At 41.5% G+C, this 21,154-nt stretch overlaps 1 protein-coding gene across 6 annotated transcripts in view; it reads right to left on the reverse strand.

Annotated features, from left to right (window-relative positions):
* The window catches only part of TRPM1 (transient receptor potential cation channel subfamily M member 1), a 95,726-nt gene that overhangs the window by 73,253 nt on the left and 1,319 nt on the right, over positions 1-21,154 (reverse strand). For 4 of the 6 annotated variants that reach the window (XM_064668286.1, XM_064668284.1, XM_064668285.1 and 1 more), the window contains exon 2: positions 7,660-7,765. In XM_064668286.1, the coding sequence (XP_064524356.1) occupies positions 7,660-7,662 (3 nt within the window). In that variant the 5' untranslated portion in view covers positions 7,663-7,765. Of the gene's footprint in view, positions 1-1,570; positions 1,919-7,659; positions 7,766-21,154 lie in introns of those variants that run through there. The other 2 variants (XM_064668288.1, XM_064668287.1) reach the window with 1 other exon arrangement.

Raw genomic sequence — 21,154 nt, forward strand, 5'->3', positions numbered from 1 at the left:
AAGAAGTAAAATGCAGTACCAAAGTGGGCTTGGGGATGTTAAAAAAAAATGCTGACTGCACCTGGGGCACTATGCCTGCACTATGGATTTACTATTCTGATTTGCCACTTTCAAGTGAGTTTAAATTACAAAACAACATTTTAAAGATGCAATCCTTTTCTTCAATTTTCTTTTTCATTATTTCTTTGTATTATTCAATAAATAAAGTTAACACTACCAGCCTGTGGAACTAGAAGCCATCTGGCTGACAAAGCAAGAAATACACAGTTGTTCATGGAACTCCAGATTCTTGGAGGACAGCCTGGTTTTTCACACTATTTGGGCAAAGCCATGAGGCACCTAAGAAGCAGCTGTGCAAGTAATGGGAAAAGTTACATGAAGCAACACTGCTGCTGAGTATTAGCTGACATTTCAATGTGCCACTTGGCTTTATACCCATCAGAGGAGAAAAAGCTGAACCCACCGCAAACACTTTCCATTTGGATTCTGAATGTTTAGGCTTGGCCCTGGTGCCAAGGAACTTACAGCTGAAACATTCCTTTTTCATCTAGTACTTTTTCACCAGTGTCTGTAACAGGGCCTGTAATGTGGGCATTCCATGCAGCTCAACAATCCCTTGAGCAGAGAAAGGCCCAGGCCCCACAGCCAGCACATACCAACCCTCACTGTACATCACTTTATTCCGAGAGTGGCTGCAAGTCACCTGCATACTCAGCTTCCTGTGTGACATTTTTCTCTCAGTTTATGTTTCTTCAAAGTTCCTTTCACCCTTTTAATTAGAAGCTGACACTAACACGGTAACAAGGATCAGCAGAAATTAGAGGTAAGAAGGTTACAGGGGTTCAAAGAGTAGACAAAAACTATTTCTCATTATTTGAATGGAATCAGTTTGAAAAAGACCAATTGAGCTGGAATCTAAGTAATCCTGAGTTGAAGTTAGTCTATATTTGTTGCAAAAGAATCTATCAATTCATGGATTTTTTTAATATATGTATATGAATTCCCCTCACAGTTGAAAACTGAAGAAACAAACTCACAATATTCGTCTACTACATGCAAGCTAATGATAACAACAGTGAGCTCATACACTATAAATCAATCATCTCATGTCTTCTTTCTCCCCCTTTCTTCTTTCATTCATAACCTACACAGCAAATGCTCTAACCACAAACTGTATTTCTCATAGAATCTGACTGCTACAGTTCAGTGAATCACATCAAAATCCTGTCTACGTCCTACCAGTCTTCTCATTTACTGCATCGAAATTTGGCATGAACACTAAGTATATGATTTTGACTATGGATAGGAATAATTACAGGCTAGTACAGTGACATTTAACCCAAAGATCTTTAGGAGAGGAACCTGTGAAAGAACTCCCACAACAGGAATAAGATCCATTGCCAGAACCAGTGCAAAGAACACAAATGATACCTCTGAGACTTAAAAGAGCACAGAGGGAAAAGGAATTGTTCCCATTTATAACAGTACCAGCTGTTATAAAAATAAAGGGGCAAACAGTGCCTCCAGCTGTTTCCCTCAGATTGTACTATTTGGGAAATGGCAGACTTACCCTTTGTGATCCAGATGCAGAGCCTTTAAACGAAGTGCGTTTGAAGGAGCCACTCATCCTCCGTAAGGAACCCGCCAACTTTCCTCCTTTTCCTTTCTTAATCCCCTGGCCTTTACCCTCCATAAGGGAACTAGTACCCCAGCACCAAAGAAAACTATGATTTTAGTCATGTAGTCTGAGCAGTTTTTTTCCTGAAGCCAACAATCATTAAGTTACAGCTAAAATAAAAAGAGAGACAGGTGCATAAAACAAAACCAAAGCCAAACAATGAGATTCCTGTTCCGATGTGCACCCTGTCCCAAGTGTTACCAGCCAGCCAATCAAGCAGAAAAACAAGGAAATACACTGATACAAACTGCTGTCCCCCTCCCTCTTCTCTACTGACTCTATAATCAGGCTTAATGCACACAGACTCTGCAAGCTATGGTTTTTAATGGACAGAGATTTAATAAATGGTGATTGAAGGTAAATCTACTTTAGAAGCGGCAGCCCGAAAGGTTTTTATTTGTGCAAAGCACAGGGCAGTCAGATGGAAACTGTTTTGGTATCAGTAGAAAGGCACATGAAAAGAACAGATGGTCCTCAGCAGACCCTGGGTTAGAGGCCTGGTGGGATCCTAAAGGATAATTGCTGATGGCAAGTGTGCCTAGAGCAGGTCCAGGGAGGAGAGACAAGCTTTGAAAAGGAAAAAAGCCATAAGACCACAAGTTAGATTCTAAGTAATTAGGGAATGAGGGTAGTGGCAGATAAGGTGTGGTGTGTATTATCTCCATGAATTCCCATTAATATCTCAATGCATCTGTTTTGTACCATTCTGCCTAAATATGTAAAAGGATGCAGTTAGGAGAGAAAGGAGAAAGAGAAGAAAGAGAAGGAAGAAGAGAAAGAAAGCAGAAAGGAGGAATAGACAAGGTGCTTTAAAACAACAATGAAATAATTATTGACTAGGAAACATCTAGTTGGCTTCAGAAGGCATGAGCCAGGCTTTTGTTAGAGAGTCTGATCCAGAAAAGCAAATGGATGAGAGCACAGAGAAAACAGAGATACATTTCAGAAACATACATAGGGATGGATGATATGTAACTGTGAGGTAAGTCAGAAACATCACTAATTTACAGGATTTAGTTACAGACTCATACTTTTTTAAAATTAATTTATTTATTTTAAGTTCACTCCTTTGTCCCTCAATAAAGCTGCAACAGGTGCCTGCTTGCAGTTGATTAGAGGAGGCACAAAAAACTGTGTTGAAAATCTAAAACAAAACAACGTGGAAGAGATTGATATACAGAGATGAACAACATTTGTTGTTCTGGTCAGCACAGCCATAATCAAGAAAACGAAATTTCTCAGGCTGGCAAGGATAAGTAGCTGACACCTTCTGACACACTTCAAGTTGCACTGGGAAATGGGAGAATAAAAGTTCCATGCTCTGCAGGAGAATCACTTCTATTACATTTGTGCAAACAGTTTGTGGGATCAGGTTGATGGATTGTAGAGGGGAGGGCACAGAGACTAAAGGGTCACAAATATCTTTTCTAAACATTCGTTACACCTAGGCAAAACCAAGGAAGGTAAAAATGGCATTTTTGACAAGAATTTTGACAGCAGCTGATGTAGGATGTTGTTTTACAACATGGCTTGGCTTAAGTGAACAAGGCTGAGGTAGAAGCTGGCAAATGGAACAGAAGAGCATGAACAGAACAATCTTTAAGGTGTTGTGATCAGATAAGCTACTTTACAAAGTAGAGCTTCATAAATTCCATATACACCTGCTCTCCAGAGTCACTTCATTGCATCTGGTCAGATGGCAGTAAAACACTGCAATTACTGCATGGCCTCCTGTGCTCTATCATTGAGTTAGCTGCAGAACATAAAATATCTGGGCCAAAAACTACCCTGTTTTGAGTTCAAAATATTGTGACCTTTGCAACAGAACAAATTACTTCTATTTATACCCTAACTTGCCTTTTTCATCTATAAAAGTCATCACTACGTTGTGGGCCATATTCTCAAATAGTGGTAGCTATTGAAGCAGTCACTTGTACCAAGGCTGAGCTGAGAACATGTCCCGACCCAGTATCTTGTTTGAGAATTATGATCAAAGTTGAGAGACATACAGGTAGTAGCATATGCTAAACATTTTTGATTTGGACTGTAGTTTAAATGAAGCCAACATGAATGCTGTCAAGGAACACAAAAGCTATTCCTCTCCCTCAACCCCCACAAGTGCCAATGCAGTGAATGACACAGGGGCATCCTCACCAATCCTTGTGATGCCACCTCACAAAGAGGCACCATGGTATGACAGCACAATTCCCTGGAGTGATGCTGGGCTGCATTACTCAGAAAGGATGACTAAGGGTATTTTGGTAAAATTTTGGCAAAGAACAAAAATGGGGACATACTCTTCAGAAAGCAGAAATTCAGAAAGTGAATCTGTTCTTCAGAACAAAATGTAGAATGTGAGTAAAGAATTAACCTTGTCCTTTTGGATCTGTGATTCTAAGACATGTCTGAGCTCCCTGTAACTGTTCTTGGTATATTTTAAGGATCATTCTGAATTTTTACAAGTCGTCAGCACCCAGGGGATGTTTGCATTCAAGAGCCAGATGAGAGCAATCAGTGCAACAGAACCTGCTGACTAAAAACCCCAGTGGAAAAATAAGGAAACTAAGCTAATGTTCTTGCCTCCACTGTGTTTGTATAACACTTCATGGGCCATTTCCACTAGCCTAGGGAACAGAAACATGCACCATGTTGGCACTTTCAACAGCTCTGTGACTGAGAAGCACAAGTTTAATAGATTTTCCAAAAGAGCTTGTGGTTTTAGGAGAGTACTGTCACATTAGGAAACCTTTTAAACAAACATTGTTATGAAGGTTCCTGTCTCACATTGGAGTTTTCTACTTCAGCAGTTGAGCTGATTCAAAGGTTTGTGTGGCCTGGATCAGATCTGTGTAACCACCTGGTTTAAATCAGCACGGGGGGAGGAAGGGCAGTAATCTCTTGCAATGGGATAATGGACAACAAATGAATATTTGGCACAGTGTGGAAGTGAAAGATCCTTAAACTGGTTCCGAAATGGAACAATCCATGATATGAAATGACACATCTGTCCATCATCCTCCATGTTTTGCAATGAAATCAAATCAGTCAAACTTAGGTTATGAAAAAGCCAAGAGCATACACCCCCAGAAAAGAGCAAGTAGAGTGCAGGCACAGTCTGTTTGCAAGGTCACTGTGAAGGTCCTGGACAGCCTGCTCCCTGGGGAGAGCAGGAGGCACCCATCTCAAAGTACACAAAAGTGGCATACTGTGTAAGGCGTAAGTAACCGTACATCTTATAGACAGCACACCATGGAAATTTAACACCTGCAGTCATGGAAAGATCCATTTCCCAAAGGCCCTATGTGTTTTTTTTAAAAAGTGAATAGTTTGGTTAGAGATTGCTGTAGTTGTTTCAGTTCACAGAGCTACTCTATGACATCACATCAGAGATGTCTGATGCTAGTTCAAATCAAAAGTGATAGATTTAAAGCTTTGCTTTAAATGGTAGTCCACCATGTCAGCTGAAATGTTTCCACTCTAAATACGGAAAGCAGCAGGACCTAATCCGATGAACTTTATTTACACTGACAGCCCGGGAAGAGAGGCTTATTTATACCTGTGTAAGGAACTCAATGTACAAGACATATCGAATTGGGCCTTCCTTCACTTTGCATTTAATATGAGTATTAAACTAAACATGAGTTTCTTTCACAGACAATGGATAACACAGAAACTAAAAGCACTTTATTTTTTTAATGGAGTGTCTCAAAAGAATACTTTCTGTAAAAAAAGTGTGTTGGTTTGATGTCCTTTGACATTTGTGATACAATAAGAAAATTTCAAGAGTCATGTGTTTAACTAAAAAAACCAGCCCACAGCCCACTAAGGGTACTCATCAAGTACTTACAAGGTTAAGAACAGGAGCTGTTTGGATTCTGTTCAGTGCTGCATAAATGCTTTTCCAAAAAGGCTTATTCCAAGATAGTCACCATTAGTTATGTTGTGCTTGCTACCAAAACATCTCAACAAGTGTCCTCACAAGCAAATTCATCTCCCACTTAGTTTTTCTGCATAAGGACAAGAGCATACACCAGGAATGTCTGAAATCACTACGGTGCTGCAAAATACTAGCATTTTGAAGTCTTTCAAGCCTTCAGAAACTCACCTGCTATTCTGTTACTGGCAGGATAAACCTGCTACTCTCCCAAACTGAAAACAAATGGAAATGTCAAAGTTACTCTTCAAGAGGTTTTAATCCTGCTAATCCATTTATGTGCTCTCTGCAAGTTGCCCAGTGTCAGACTTAACATATTTCAGTGACTTAACATATTTTTGACTTTCAGAAACCTAGCCTCTTCTGCACTGTTTTTTCTCTCACTGTAGTCCACAAAAAAGCTACAGGAAGTCAGACTTAACATTTCATAGCTGTGCACAAAAACCTCCAGAGCAGATGACAGAGGGTCTATCTGAAATGGGCTGGAGCAGAATGAACATGGATAACATTTTATAGTCGAGCAGTAACACATTTCCTGACTACTGATGAAGTGCTTTGCTCTCCAAATCAGACAATTTCGCAGTCAGAGAATCACTTTCAAAAGAACAACATGAAACCAGAACTGTAAGAAATGCTTCTGATTTTGGAGTGTTGCATAGTTCAATCTGTACACCAAGAATGTTTAACATTCGAAGAACTGCCACTGGCTACACTGGCTTGTCTGTGGACAATGACAGCACTGCCCTTGCCTTCTCTCATCTCTTCACACTGAGCATTCCCCAGGCTTCTCCAGCTCCCATCCCTGCACACTCAGAGGCCCTGGGTATGAATCCTACAGACCACAAAGTTGTACCTCCCTTTTACATCAGCAGCAAAGAGCTATGAAACAACTGCTGTGTCTCACTGTCAGCCAAAAGCAAAATGCTCCACTACACCACCATAGTCCATTACAAAGTCTATTGCTTTTAGAAAAAAACCCACTTTCTTGCACTAAGATTTTTATAGTTTTCTTCCCTCTCTTCACCAAGAACTAAAGAATTATGTTTTAAATTTTTCCTTCTTTTTCTTTTGAGTACTTTTCCATTTGTGCTACAAGTATTTTCAATTTTGTAACACTTAAAAACAGAGACAGGAAGGGAAAGAGGAAAGAAGGTAGGAAGAATCTAACAATAAATGCAGCATTTAGCAACATAAATGCATATCAGGCAGTGATAACACTCCATAGTGGGGTACAGCCATAAAGTAGCAAACCAGAGAGAAAGGTGTTGAGGTCCAGAAGATCACACAGACATGGGGGACCAGAATTTACACAAACATCAAATAGCTGGATTTATCACAAGCTCTACTGCTATTAGTGCCATTCAGCTTTCAAATAAACTTTTCTTTCTTTTTTAAAACAAAGACTATTTCTGGACAGTTGATAGCATTAGGTACATATTAAAGAGCTGTTTTTAAACATTATATTCAGGACTATAATTTCTGGCCTTACTATTAACACGAATGAGACCTAAATGATGGGCAAGTTTATGGAGTTGTGAGGAGGAACAGAAATCAAACCAGTCAAAACAAAGATTCCAAATCTCTATGTCCCTAAAGACAAGGGAAAAGAACAAAAAGTTCTACATTTTCACGTTCTGAAGAAGCTTGAACAATTAATAAAATCATGATTTTTTTCTTTGGGAGTATGATAATTTTCCAGGCAAAGGGCATTTCCTATTTGCACAAAAACCCTTTACGATTTTGCAAGATAGAACTTGACATCTTTTTTAGGTCTGAACAGTTGCAACTCAAACAATACAGAGCATTTGGAGAATTTTATACCATTTTTGCAGAATTCCATTTCAAACTTCCTGTGCACAACAAAATTTGGGAGCACTGTGTCTTTAATTCCTTTTGATGGCTCACACTGCAGCTATACACTGCAGTACATTACTGCCCCATCTCCATTGCAGTTCTCAGCCATTATGCACTTAACAGTTCTTGATTCTTTATTTTCCCTCCTTGCAATGAAGCACAGACAGAACATTGCTCAGCGCTGGTTACCTACCATGAGAAGGAGCACACAGGGTCACTGGGAACTGCTGCCTGCTGGGCCAAGAGAGTTGACTTCTTCTTCAGGAAACTACATATCCTCCAAGCACTGCAGCAGCAGCCTAGGTGAGAGCAGAATGGGTTAAAAATGTAACAGTTTACACAAAAAACTCAGAAGCAACTGCCAGGTGACATCTACAGAAAAGAAGAAAAGAAGTTCCATTTAGGCAATTCCACACCTAAACTCAGAGTAAGACTGGCCCACACTGTGGTACTTCTACCTCAGCATTGTCTGTTTATCCATTCCAAGTGTCTTTGTTATTTAGCAACTGTCTTTCCCCTCTCTCCTTATCTTGCAAGAAGAAAAAGCAAGTTTAAAGTGAAATTAAACAGATCATGAGACCCATGGACAGAAGAGATAAACAATCTCTGCTTGTGCCAGTGGGCCTGTGAACTGTGCCTGTGTTAGCAGTTCTCACATATCAGAAATAATCTGCACTGATCACATGAACAACAAAACACATGCCAGTCATCTTACTTCAGTAACCTGCCTAGGGAGTAGAACCTGCAGAAACCCACCAGATCACTCTGCCACCTCACCCTTGGGGGTAGATTCAGCTTCCTGTATCTGTAGAATCACAGGAAAAATAAGTTGGAATGACTTTTGAAGCTCAGCTACTCTGAGCTCCCATTCAAAGGAGAGCCAACTCAAAAGCTGCACCAAGTGGTTCAGGGCTTTCCCCAGCTGAATGCTGAAAACTCCCAAGGACAGTGTTTCCAGTCCTCTGGACAAACTGTTACAGCACACAACCATTCCCTATTGGGAGGAATTTTTTCCTTATGTCCCTTTGGAATTTCCTTTGCTGCACTGTTTCTTCCTTCTGTAATTCCGAGAAGAATCTGGCTCCATCTTTCCTGTAACACTCTTTTAGTTAGTGGAAGACTGCAACTTAATTCCTCCTTTGCCACCTTCTCATCCAGGCTGAACAAACCCAGCTCTTCTAGTCTATCTTTACATCAGGGGCTTCCATACTCCAACCATCCTGATCCTGATGGCCCCAAAACTATTTCTGGACAGTTGATAGCATTAGGTACATATTAAAGAGCTGTTTTTAAACATTATATTCAGGACTATAATTTCTGGCCTGACTATTAACATGAATGAGACCTAAATGATGGGCAAGTTCATGGAGTTGTGAAGAGGAAGAGAAATCAAACCAGTCAAAGCAAAGATTTCATGTCCCTAAAGACAAGGGAAAAGAACAAAGGGAAAAGTTCTACATTTTCACGTTCTGAAGAAGCTTGAACACTTCATTTGTCAATCTATCTCCTGGACTAAGGGGTTCCCCAAAAAAAAGACAGTACTCTAGATACAAACTCGTGAGTGTCAATCAGAGGGAATAAACATTTCTCTCTTACTAATAAAGCCTTCAACACTGCAAGGGCACCCTGCTGGCTCACCTTCAATTCCAGCTCCCCAGGATTCCAGGTCCTACGAACACATGGGCTTTGCATTTGCCTTAGTAAAGTTTTATTCAGTTTGTGTTGGTCAATTCCTCCAGCTTGTTGGGGAAACAGCCCCCAGTCCCCCTTGGCAGTGCTGCACATTCCCTACAGGTGCACTCTGCCCCGTTCTCCAGGACAGCCAAGGTGTGACACTCTGTCAGCCCTTCTGTATCACGTTATATCTACAAGGACATGTCCAAAGGAAAATTCAAAATGAAAAACTGTGTTCCCCTCAGCAATTCAGATTGTCTGTGCTGAACTGGAGCACAGACAGGTAACTTCAGCGAAGCAAGGCTGAAGGTGAGCCTGCAGAGTGCCCTTGCAGTGTGGAGGGCTGGGTTAGTAATGGGAAATGTTTATTCCCTGAATGGCACTCCCCAGTTTGCTTCTGGAGTACTGTCCTGATTTCAGGAGCCCCTCAGTACAGGGGCTCAGTACTCAGTTCATATTCATGGAAAGGATAACAGACCCATACTTCACACATTAATACAATTTTCTGCTTGTGCTCTCTTTTTTTTTTTCCCTATAAATATTACCCAGAGTAAAAACAGTAACCCAACACTGCTTTACAGATAAGGAACAGTATAATTGATTAAAGGCTCAAATATTGATAAAAAACTCACTAATTTTGACTGCTCAAGCTCAGACAGTTCCTGACCTAATCCTGACAAATGCTGCCCAAGCAACAGCTCCAATAATAGCAAATGGGAGCTGCCACAATTCTTCAAGTCGGGTTCTTGTTGCCCCAAATGACTTTTCAAAAACTGAAGTAGACAAAGACCCTTATCCAGCATATAAGACTTTCTAAGTCAGTCTCAGTGGGATTTGTGAGGATCTAGCCCATGTTTAAGGGGTATTTCTGAGAACTCAGGCCTTGATGGTTTATTACTTGCCACATCCCCATGGACAGTAACTTCCTTCCCATGCAAATTGCCCACTAATGGAATTAGAGAGCTAGTGACAGCTTCCTGCTGTCCTCCAAGAGGCAGAGCTGAAACCAGGACAGTGGATTCCCTCACTGCTGCACTGCATGTTCAACTTCCAACCAAGCTGAAAGAGCTGGGGGCATGTTTGGGATCACTTGGGAGAAGTCTGGCAAATAATTTCCTTGTCTTATTCTGGGATTCTGCAAACAGATGGATCTTTCAAGCTAAGAAAAGAAAATTGATTTGTTGACTTGTGTTTCTTTAAAACATGGGGAGGTAAAATCTCAATTCTAAAAATGGGACTAGGAAGACAACGATAAGAAAAGACTGTATGCAGACTGAACTTCACAACGGTTTTAGGGACACAAACAGGATAAGCAAAGACACTTTTACTCTGGATACAAAGCTGAGCCTTTAAAAACATTCTAGGATTTCACTTCTACTTCAAGGATAATGACAAAAAATTAATTACGATTATGTTCATTCAGTCTCAGAACACTTAAAAGTGACTTTCCTTTTAGATAGACAGGAAACCATAACTCTTTTCAGTCCTCGTAGTCATAGCAATACAATAAATCAGCTGACAGAAAGGATTACACTGCACTTTATGTGATTATTTTACAGACCAGCTTTGCTGCAACATTCTCCATTTTCTGAAAATCATCAACCTTGAGCAAGGACTTCTCGTTGGACTCAGACTTGTCGATGTGACAAGGCACTTCCTTGTCCTAAATTAAACACCTGTTAGCCAACACTGACAAGTGGTAATAGGTACTGACAGAGTGTTTACCCCTGGATGGCCCTTATCATCAGTTTGCCTGAATAACCAGGTCAAGATTTTTCTTCATTTTCCCTATATTTTCATTATTTTCCAAGCACTCTGTTTATATGCAAACAATCAGAAGGGGTAAATAAAATGCTTTCAAATATTTTCTGTTAAATACTGTTTGAAATGTTTTTTCTCCTATGTCTAAAACATCTTGAAATGGTGAGTACATTAATACAGATACTTTTGCTCTGTAATAAAAATAGAATGCTAACCCTGTTATTGGAACCACAAACTGGAGCTATAGGGGAACACCATGGGTCTGTTGGGCTGGGCAGACTGGGAAGATGCTGGGGCCCTTCTGGGTGTGAGCAGGGTGACCCTACATCCAAAATGCAAAAAGGACCGATTTCAGAAGAACCATTGCCAATGTGGTGGCCCCCCACTGAAAATGAGATTCACGCTGGGTGACTTTGATGTATGTTTGGACACAGATTTCAATGAAGACAGGATCTCAGGAGAGTAACAAGAGGTCTTGTTTTCATTTCAGCTGAGTAAAATCATCATTTCAATTTACAATACACCACTTCTTTCAATGCACTACCGTGGTCTCAAACAAAGCTAGTTAAATAAATCCAGAACATTTCCATATCTACCAGCAACTAAACTGAAGGCTGAAAGAATGTCTTTTATTTAGCTAATTACAGAGGACTTGAAAGGGTAGTGAAGAAAGAGTTGAAGAATTAAATAATAAGCAAAATGAGAATTTAATTGCAAGCAAGCATCGAAGCCTTGAACTGCACCAGTAGATACCAGCCCACAAAACCCCACTGATCTGAGAACTGAAAGAATGAGCTTGTAACTCTGGAAGGAAGTAGCTTATTTCTGCTTCCCACCACAAGACAGTACCTACAACTGGTGACAAAAACCTGCTCCTTGCTTGGGGAAACAAGGAATGTCTGAACAGCAGAAATGAGTCTTCCTACTGTGCTCCATCATCCCCGAGGGAGAGGAAGCAACTGGTTCTTGTTGGTAGACACGTGAAGTCCGAAACGCACAGCGCCGCATCCATTCAGTGGGACCCACGAGAAGTGCTCCTCACACCCCAAAATTCGGCTCCTCGCTGCCCACTCACACTTTTTTAGGTATCACCAGCACCATCTGGTGGGTGCTTTGCAGCACGTGTTTCCTTGAAGGGAAAACACAGGACTTTCGAATGGAGGACTGCCTGTCCTCCCTCTAGAAATATAAGCATGTCTAATATTTATTACCTCTTACATTGCATTAGCATGTGGAAAAGGTCAAATATGTTGAATATGTTCATCTTTATTCGCAATTAATTTTCCAGAAGATGTTAAAAAACCTCTCTGTAAGAAGAGGAATTATTTAGCCATCAGCCTTTCCTAAACCCTAATGTACTGGTATTGTACATCATCATGTTGGCTCTGATTGTGAAAATTGCTTTCCAAATAAGAAAAATAAGTAAAATACACAAAATAAATTTGAACCAGTTAGCAATAATGGTAACTGTAACCTAGAGAAGACCTAGAAATGTGCATATGAATACATTTTGCTGCCAGAAGAACAAGACAATATGAAGGACGAGTAAGCTGCAAGATGAAAGTAAAGAAAAGAGGTAGAATGGGTTTAGAAGTAAAACAAGGAACTGAGAATCAAATAATCTCTTCCTGTCCCTCATTTTGTACGGGACCATGCACAAGTCACTCACATGATTTTAATACCTTGGTTTCTCTATCTGAACAAAAGGAGCAATCATATAAACCCATGCAAAGACCCTGAATTCCATTATAATTGCAAAGTCATTCAGAATTCTCGGAGAGATACAAGTATGATTATGGTTTACAAAGTGCTTGAGCAAACAATCCCTACATTTTCATACGAACATTCTCACCTGTATTAATAAGCCTACAGCTCTTCACAGTAATGGGTTCAAAAATTTGTCAATATTAATGAGACTTCACAAAACAGAAGAAAGGGAAACCTCAGCTGAACTTTCAAGGATGCTCATTTAAAAGGGCTAGCTGCAAAAAGCAAACATTTCATTTTGCAGTTTACACATCACCAGAAGTAAGAAAAACAAAGAAGGAGAAATACAAATATAATGTCATGTTTCCCCTTCTCTGCATTATAACTCTAGCACTTGGAGGTTTCTTTATTTCAGTTAAATTTACCTATGACAGATGATGCAGTGAGGAAACAACTCTAGCACACATCAGCAAGCAATGAATCAGCATGTTCTAGATGGCCTTGTCTGACAGAGCTCAGCACCTGTCCGTGTACTGCTGGTCCCTATTTATTGTCCCTGCAGAACTCACTGAGTCCTGTGACATTCCAGTGAATTTTTCCATTATGCAGGGTTTTACCTTCTGTTGACAGATACTTGTTAAGAAATGTGCATCAAAGCAGTGAACCCTGATTAAATTGGGGGAAATTTTAAAAAGCCAATTGTGCGAAAAACTCACGGCTCCATCTGCCTACCAATCACTAAAGATGCAACTACCAACCTACGGAGAAGACTAGGGCAGCCCCTTCATGTTTTCCCTGATTTCCTGGGGATTTCCAACAGGAGTTGCTCTAGTGCTTGTGCTACAGAAAGACACCACCACACCCTCTCCCTCTCGGACAGTCAGGAGCACCTCAGCCCATTTATCTGTAGATCCAGTTCACACTCAGTGGTGAGATGTGCCAAGTTACTCATGAGAAACAAAGGGCTTCTGGGCAGCTAGAGATCACTCCTGGACCAGCAACACCTCGACCTCCTGGCCACAGCCTGCCCTGCCCTCCGAGGGTATTGGGCAAGGAGGTTTTGAGCCATTAGAGAGTGTCCAAAGGGGGCGAGGACAATGTGGAAGGGCCTGGAGGGGAAGCCATGTGAGGACACTGAGGACACTTGGTGTGTTCAGCTGGAGAAGAGGAGACTGAGGGGAGACCTCACTGCAGTTCCAATTGCCTGGGCAGGGGCAGAGGAGGGGCAGGGACTGAGCTCTGCTCTGGGGGGACCAGGGACAGCCCCCAGGGAGTTGTGTCAGGGGAGGTTTAGGTTGAAAATTAGAAAAAGGTTCTTCCCCCAGAGGATGGTTGGGCACTGACCAGGCTCCCCAGGGCAGTGGGCACAGCACCAAGGCTGCCAGAGCTCAAGCAGTTTTTGGATGATACCCTCAGGCACAGGGTGTGACCCTTGGGGATGGGCCTGTGCAGGGCTGAGGGTTGGACTCAATGAACCTTGTGGGTCCCTTCCAACTCAGCATATTCTGTGATTCTGTGAAAGTTGGCTGTGACAGACCCATTACCCAGATCTCTGTCCAGAAGCAATTTTAGAATTCCCACCTTTACCAGCTCCTTCAGTTACAGATGCTCCATTTCTGCTAGGAACACTTGCCACAGTAATACATTCCAACTGACCAACTCCTGTCACACAGATCTCCAGAGAGCTGACAGATGATGGGGTTTTCTCAGCTACTTCTTAAACTTCAACAAATAACATTGATAAGGGGATACATGATGGGACAAGGACTTCTCTTTTTCCTCTTTCATAATCAAGTCTAATAACTTTTTATAGTTGGGATCACATCAGTTAGCCATCTCTCTCTCCTGACTGCAAAGTCTCAGAGGTACCAATAAAGACAACAATTGGTCCAAAACACAAATGCTGGAGTTAAAGTAGCAAAGCAAGACAATCAAACACTACAATTCTAGCTGACCTTGCAGTAATAGGATCACATCAAGATTAGTCTATGTCATAGATTAAGCCCACTGAAGTAAACTAATCTTTCTGTAGTCACTAAGACTGTATGTTTACTCACTAAGCTGGGAAAAACTCGCTTGTGTAAAATGCATATTGCTGGAACAGATCATCTAGACTGCACTTACAGCAAGGTTTAGCACAATTATTGCTGCAACACTGACTTTAAGGTGCCTTCAGAAGGGAGAAGCTCTTTAAGCAGGTTTTTAAACCATATCGTGTGATTTACGAAAACTAAAAGACTCTCAGACTGCCACTTCACATTTAGGCAAACATTTGTCTGTCTGTGCCCAGGAACTAAGGCACAGCTGGGGGCATTTTCATCCTCATAGGAAGCCCCTTTCTGGTGCATACATCACACTCCTCTAGAAAACATATTTACAGCCTGCACATCTTTAGGAGCTGTCCATTCTGCCATCTCAGTATAGGCTGCTCACAACCATTTCTGCACGGTTCCTTCTCTCCTTCACCTCTGTTAATTAAAATGTATTCCAGGGTCTCAAGTTTGAGTCTCCATCAAAACATCAACATATGACTGAAAGAGGGAAACTGGGGGAATTAACACAGAAATAAACCATATTTTGGCAATGTTTCCTCACATGCCTTTGTTTTCCTACTCATGGAAACAATCACAGCCCAATGCCCCCAGATAACATGACTATGAGTTGTATCTGGGAAAACTCTGTAACCCAGATGCTGAGCTGACATCAGATGCTGTCTCACTGAAGGCACAGTGTAAGTGCCACCAAACCCAGGCTGTGCAGACCTCTGGGGAGTCAGCACTGCAGAAGCGCCAGCACAGTGAGTCCCTGCCTGCACTGCCTGTCTCTGTGTCACTGTCACACTGCTGCTGCTGAACTCACCAAGCTGGTCTAATTTGATACTCATTTTTTAAAGGAGTTCCTGCCCCAACAGGAAAGTTCCTGCCCCAAAGTGCAAAATTTAAAATGAGCAGGTCCACTTAGTGTTTGAAAACATACCTACACATACATCCAGTCAATATATTCCTGCTTTTTAGTCCACTCAAAGCAGCTTTCCCCACTTGTCCTCAAAAATTTCATCTTCATGTGCTACAGGACAAGAGAAGAGCAATGAAATGAAGAGCTTCAAGAAATATTTTATGAGTAGGTACAGTCTCGAGAGCAAATTTGTAAATAATGAATATAGTCCAAGACTAATTTGACAGAGGATGAAGAAAACTTCTTGACTATGAAAACAAATTCCAGTTCACCAAGTACTCTTCTGTGCTGTGCAATAGAATACGTTTCTGGGTTTTTTCCCCCTTGGCAATTACTAGAGCTTTCAGGGCCCAACCCTACACACCTTACAGGTGTGGAACTCTCCACATAAAATTTACTACAGCTCAGAAACAAAAGCAGTGCATATTTCAGAACTTAGGGGAGAGTTAAGCATAGATGGGCTTTATGCCAGCCCTCAGCAGTAGGCTGAATTCCACCTTTAATGAAGTCGGTATGAACTAGGCTTTTCCAGGATCTGCAGGATTGGGCCTAAATTAGAAAGCTGTTGTTATATTGTTTCACTGCAGCCAACTAATTCTCAGCATAGAGACACATTTCAATCAGAATTCTGACATGGGCTTTAGTAGGGAATAAGCAAATACAACGGCAATCAACCAAAAGGACAAAGTAAGGCAATTATGACATGTTTGTGTATCTGTGGTGTAAAGCCAGTAAATGGTTGCATTCAGCTCTGTGCATGTGCATTAATCACCTTTGGTTCTGCTGTCCAGTGTCCAGCTCAGCAGGGCCCATGCCTTGGCCTCCTGGAATCATTCCAAAAATAACTCCATTGCCATCACTAAGGGCTGGTGGGATGGCTCCTGTGACTGGAACTGTGAATGGAAGGATACAGGAAGGCAGGCAGGGGGTGTGTCAGTGCCCAGCTGGAGCACATGGAGCTCTGGGATGGATGGGGAGCCTGTGGGTCAGGATTAAAGGGAGGGCAGGGACAGGGGACATTACAGTGGGGTGTGCCACAGGCCCCCTGACCAGGAAGAGGAATGGACAGACAGGAGCAGCCTCATGTCCACAAGCCCTGGTCTTCATGGGGCACTTCAACCAGCCCCATACCTGTTGGAGGGACAACACAGCAGGGCATAAACAGTCCAGGTTCCTGGAACGCATTGATAACTCCCTTCTGCAAGTGACAGAGGAGCCAACAGGCAGATGTACAGTACCTTCTCACTACCCACTACTCCCACAAGGTTCTGCTAAAAGTGTTAGTATTAAAAAGAGAAAACACATTCGAGGCTACAATATTTTCTCAGTCATTAACGGGATTATTATTCCCTAATAAAATTCAGGACTGTGAACACCAAAGACCTATTTTATGAGGACACATCTAGTTGTAACTATGAATGAAAAAGAAATCCCAAACAGAACAAGGAAGAAACATGGTGATATGGCAACTTGAACCGCTGGTATTTTTAAAAAGAAAACTTGGTCTCAGCTTGATGCAAAAGGTTTTAAATTAGGTGTGATGGCAGGCAGTTTCAAGCAAGTCTGACAACTGCCTTGAATGGAAACAAGACTGAAAAGAGCCATTTGTAGCTTTGAACACATGTGATTACTCGTGATGATTCTATCCCTGACTGACTCCATTTGCAGACACTTTCCTTGACAATGCATGACTCTTGCTTAGCTTAACACACATTTTATCCAAGATGTCCTTGCAAGATGGATTCTTGGAAGAACTATGTTTGCCCACAACTTACTTTCGTGCTTTTAATTTCCAAACTTGAGTGTTCTGAACAAAGGGTGAAGGCACATGCTGATTCCATTCAGACTGATATTACCAGCAGAAATGGATAGCAAGTAAGATTTCTGCAGCACAGTGAACATGAAATTTCAAGGAGAAAGGCACTTTGAAGAGTTTGCCATTGACACTCCTGGAACTGGCAGCCAGGGCTGCAAAGAGACTGAGTTGTGTGTATTTATGACATGGTTCATAAATACCCAGCAAAAGAGTGAGTCCTCTCAAACAGAGATGACCATAAGACTGAGGTTTTCTTGCTGCCATTGAGCTCTCTTTGGAGTTGCTACATCCATATTCACTAGTTCTTCCTGGCTGCTGTGCACTGCCAGTCCCTGCAGGACTCCTAAGCTCAGGAACAGGGAGGTATTGGCAGCTTCTCACCTGAGACACTCAAGGCCCAGCTGGTGACTAAGTCACTGCCAGACTCCATTTCAGCAGCCACATAATCAACACAGAGAGGAGGAAAGCTACTGTATTGCTCTAATTTAATTTTCTGTCATGAGTTCAGAGTGAGCGTGACCATAACAGATTCCAGGGTGGGTGGTAAAGTGAGATGAACTGCAAACTTTCAGAGATCTGTCCCTTTGCTTCAGGTCAAGGAGGACTGAAGAGAAAATCATAACAGTGCAACAAAAATAACACCAGTTAGACAAAATCACTTAATTTCAAGTCTTTGCCTTGCATCATGTTAACAGCACCAGCCATTTTTCATTCATCACCTATTTCTTCTACTTTCTGTGTATCAGCAATGTTTTGTTCTACAAGTATAATGAGTACTAAAACCCCTGAACTTTGATGAAGCATTTAACAAGTACATAGCAAAACATACATATGTACCTCCGTGCTTTTTCCTCAAGCATGCATGAGACGTCTAAAAATATACTTCCATTTTTCATTTGGAAGAGAAGAAAAAGAATCCCTCCCTTATTTTAAATACAAGAAAGAGACAGAATATATTTGTTTCGATGACACAATCTAGGTATATAAATATATTATTGTATGAACACAAAAGCTCAGATTTACACTACTTAGGATGAATCGAAGTTCAAGTATCAGAAGAGATACTGGAAAAGAAAAATCCCTCTTGGGAGAAAAACACAGGCAGCTCTCATCTCACTGAAGGTAGAGTGAGCCTTTTTTAGCTTTCTGCTTTGCAAAAGACCTTTGACCCAAGCAAATGGCCACTCAAACAGTGGCAGAAAAGACGACCACATTTATTTTCTCAGCACCCAATCTGTTCATTTACCTTACTGTTCTCCTTAAAACAGAAAAATGAGAAGCACCTACCTTGTCAGACTTGAAGAAAGCACCATATCCTTGGGCTGTATGTTAGTTAAATGTAGGAAGATATTGTTCAGTGTAAAATCAAAGTATTCCCCATAGCCCTGAGCATGCAGAGGTTCTTTTAGCTCTGCTGGAAGATGTGCAAACGTCTACTCAGAGTATTACAAAAGGCTAATTCCTAATTCCCTTGAGTAAGCCTGCTTGCTGCTATGGACTACTACAGGCTTTATTCCTATTAGAGACTTACTGGTTGCCAAAGGTGACAGTGCTGTGTCACAGATAATCATGAAAGTGATATGGTCAAGGGTTTCTAATATTTGAGCTCTGAGTAAAAAGATCCAATTGTTAAGTCTGTAGCTGTTTAAGTCTAAAAACCAAGCAGGTAGTTATGTTTTACTTTTCCAACATTGGCATAATCACATACTCCTTCCATTCACAAGCCAAACTGTCACTTGAAGAATCAAAGTGAGCACTTTGGGGCAGGCTGGTACTACTGCCCAGATACCAGCAATGATGGAAAGTCAGAAAAAAGAGTGCTTGCATTCATTCTTAAATTTTGGGTGTAGGCCACTTAATCTTTTCTAACCATGTAAATTAGAGCCAGGCTGGTTACCAAACAACAGAACAAATCCTAGGAGGAGTTAACACCTGAAATTCCATCTGCAGCAGGAACAAGAACAGTGGTACTGACTGGAGACATATTGTTTGATGTACTCTGCTACTCTGAAAAGACACAGATACCTGGCAACCTAGCTGTAATCATAATGAAACTCTCTTTAAATAGCTGGAAATGTCATTATTCAGTTAGGCATTCTCCAAGGCATATGTGAACATAGGCATGAATTTAATGAAATTTCTGCATCACAACTTGCTTGTGTTTCTGTAAGGGAAGCTTTGTATTTTATTTGTCAAAAACCTAAATGAGGCAATTTTGGTTTAGTTGACTTATACAATCCTGGAGTGTGTTGTTTGAACAAATTATATAGTGGCATTTAGCTTCAGGTAACACAAAGCAATCTTTCCAGGACAGAGTGTCAGAAAAGAAGCTGCCTTGCAAAGAAACCTTTCTTTTTTATTTATTAATTTGTAAGGAAAAAAGAAAAATATTAATTTAATGGGCAGATGAGTTTCCAAAGAGGTGACAAGACAGCTGTAGGAGAAGTTCTCAAAGTCCAAGTGTAGCCACTGAGTTCCTGGCTGAAATGCACAGTATAGCACACTTGTATAGCTGAAATTACTCTGTGGTCTGCTACTTTTGAAACAATGCTTTAGTTTCCATAACTAGGAAACCATTTTAAATGAATCCACTTTGTAATTCTCAGCCTCGAATAAACTACTTTCAGAATCCTGTTTTCTGCCCAGTAGCACATGCCATGTAAAAGACAGTATTATACAGATTTGTGCTCTGTTCTAAATGTAACTGGCTTCAGTAGTTTTTCATGGTCTAAAACAACTAGAAAGGTCACAATTAATGCAACCACAAACAAACCTTTAATTATTCTTTACATTTTTTGAGTCCTGGAGATTGATGTTCCCGTGTGGTTTCTCCTGTCTCGGCGACACACACCGAGTCCTTCTGTTTTAGGCAGTTGCCTGGTTTTTACCCCTTTCCCGTGAGTCCGGCCAGGCTTCCCTGCCCCATTCCCACCAGGACCCGGCAGATGGCGAGCGCGGGCCGCGGGCACGGTGTGGGCAGGGATGGGGAACGGAGGGAAGGGGGCTCTGGACATCCTTCTTTGGGATCTGGGGAAGGGAGGGAAGGGGGCTCTGTGCATCGTTTTCTCTTTTCATGGCTGATGTCCCAGGGGTATGGATTTCCTACTTAAGCGTGTACCAGTCCCAGATGTCCCTAAGCTGCCCAAACATGGACCTATCTTCACCTACAAGGAAGTTGAAGTGACACATTTCATTTAGGTCAATCTGGCAGCAACTCAAAAAGACAAACAGGTCAGAACACATCTTGCTCACACGCCAGAATAAGACTCAAGAAGGACATGAATATGGGAGAGAGAAGAGGATTAATAACCTGAATTTCCGAGGGATCCTGATCATTCTATCACAGGATGTGACAGTGCTTCCAACAGCGAATATGTTCTCTGGAAGTTTTAGTTCTTTGGCTGCATCCTCAGCTACAGTAATCCTTGTCTTAGGATGCCGGATAACAGTGCAGTATCTCCCAAACACACTGGTAATTTCTAATTTGGTCTTCCTCAGATTCTTTATTAAGGGTCAAAACCCAAAAAAAATTCTTGGAGCACTGGCCTCTAAAGTGAGTCTCTGAAAACAGGAGCTACCAGCAGGCAGAAACATTATTTCCCTTTACCCAACTAAAGTAAAGTTGAGACTGTGTAATAGGCTCAATCAGACAACATGACCACAAAAATGTATTTTTGTCTCCCTATACAGAACTCACTACAGCCCTGATCTTCACACTGTTGATCTTGCTGCCCACTCAGCCCTGTTGGGGGTCACACAGCGACTGCCCAAGAGC

The sequence above is a fragment of the Pseudopipra pipra genome, chromosome 12 (assembly GCF_036250125.1).
Source record: "Pseudopipra pipra isolate bDixPip1 chromosome 12, bDixPip1.hap1, whole genome shotgun sequence".
Classification (NCBI taxonomy): Eukaryota; Metazoa; Chordata; class Aves; order Passeriformes; family Pipridae; genus Pseudopipra; species Pseudopipra pipra.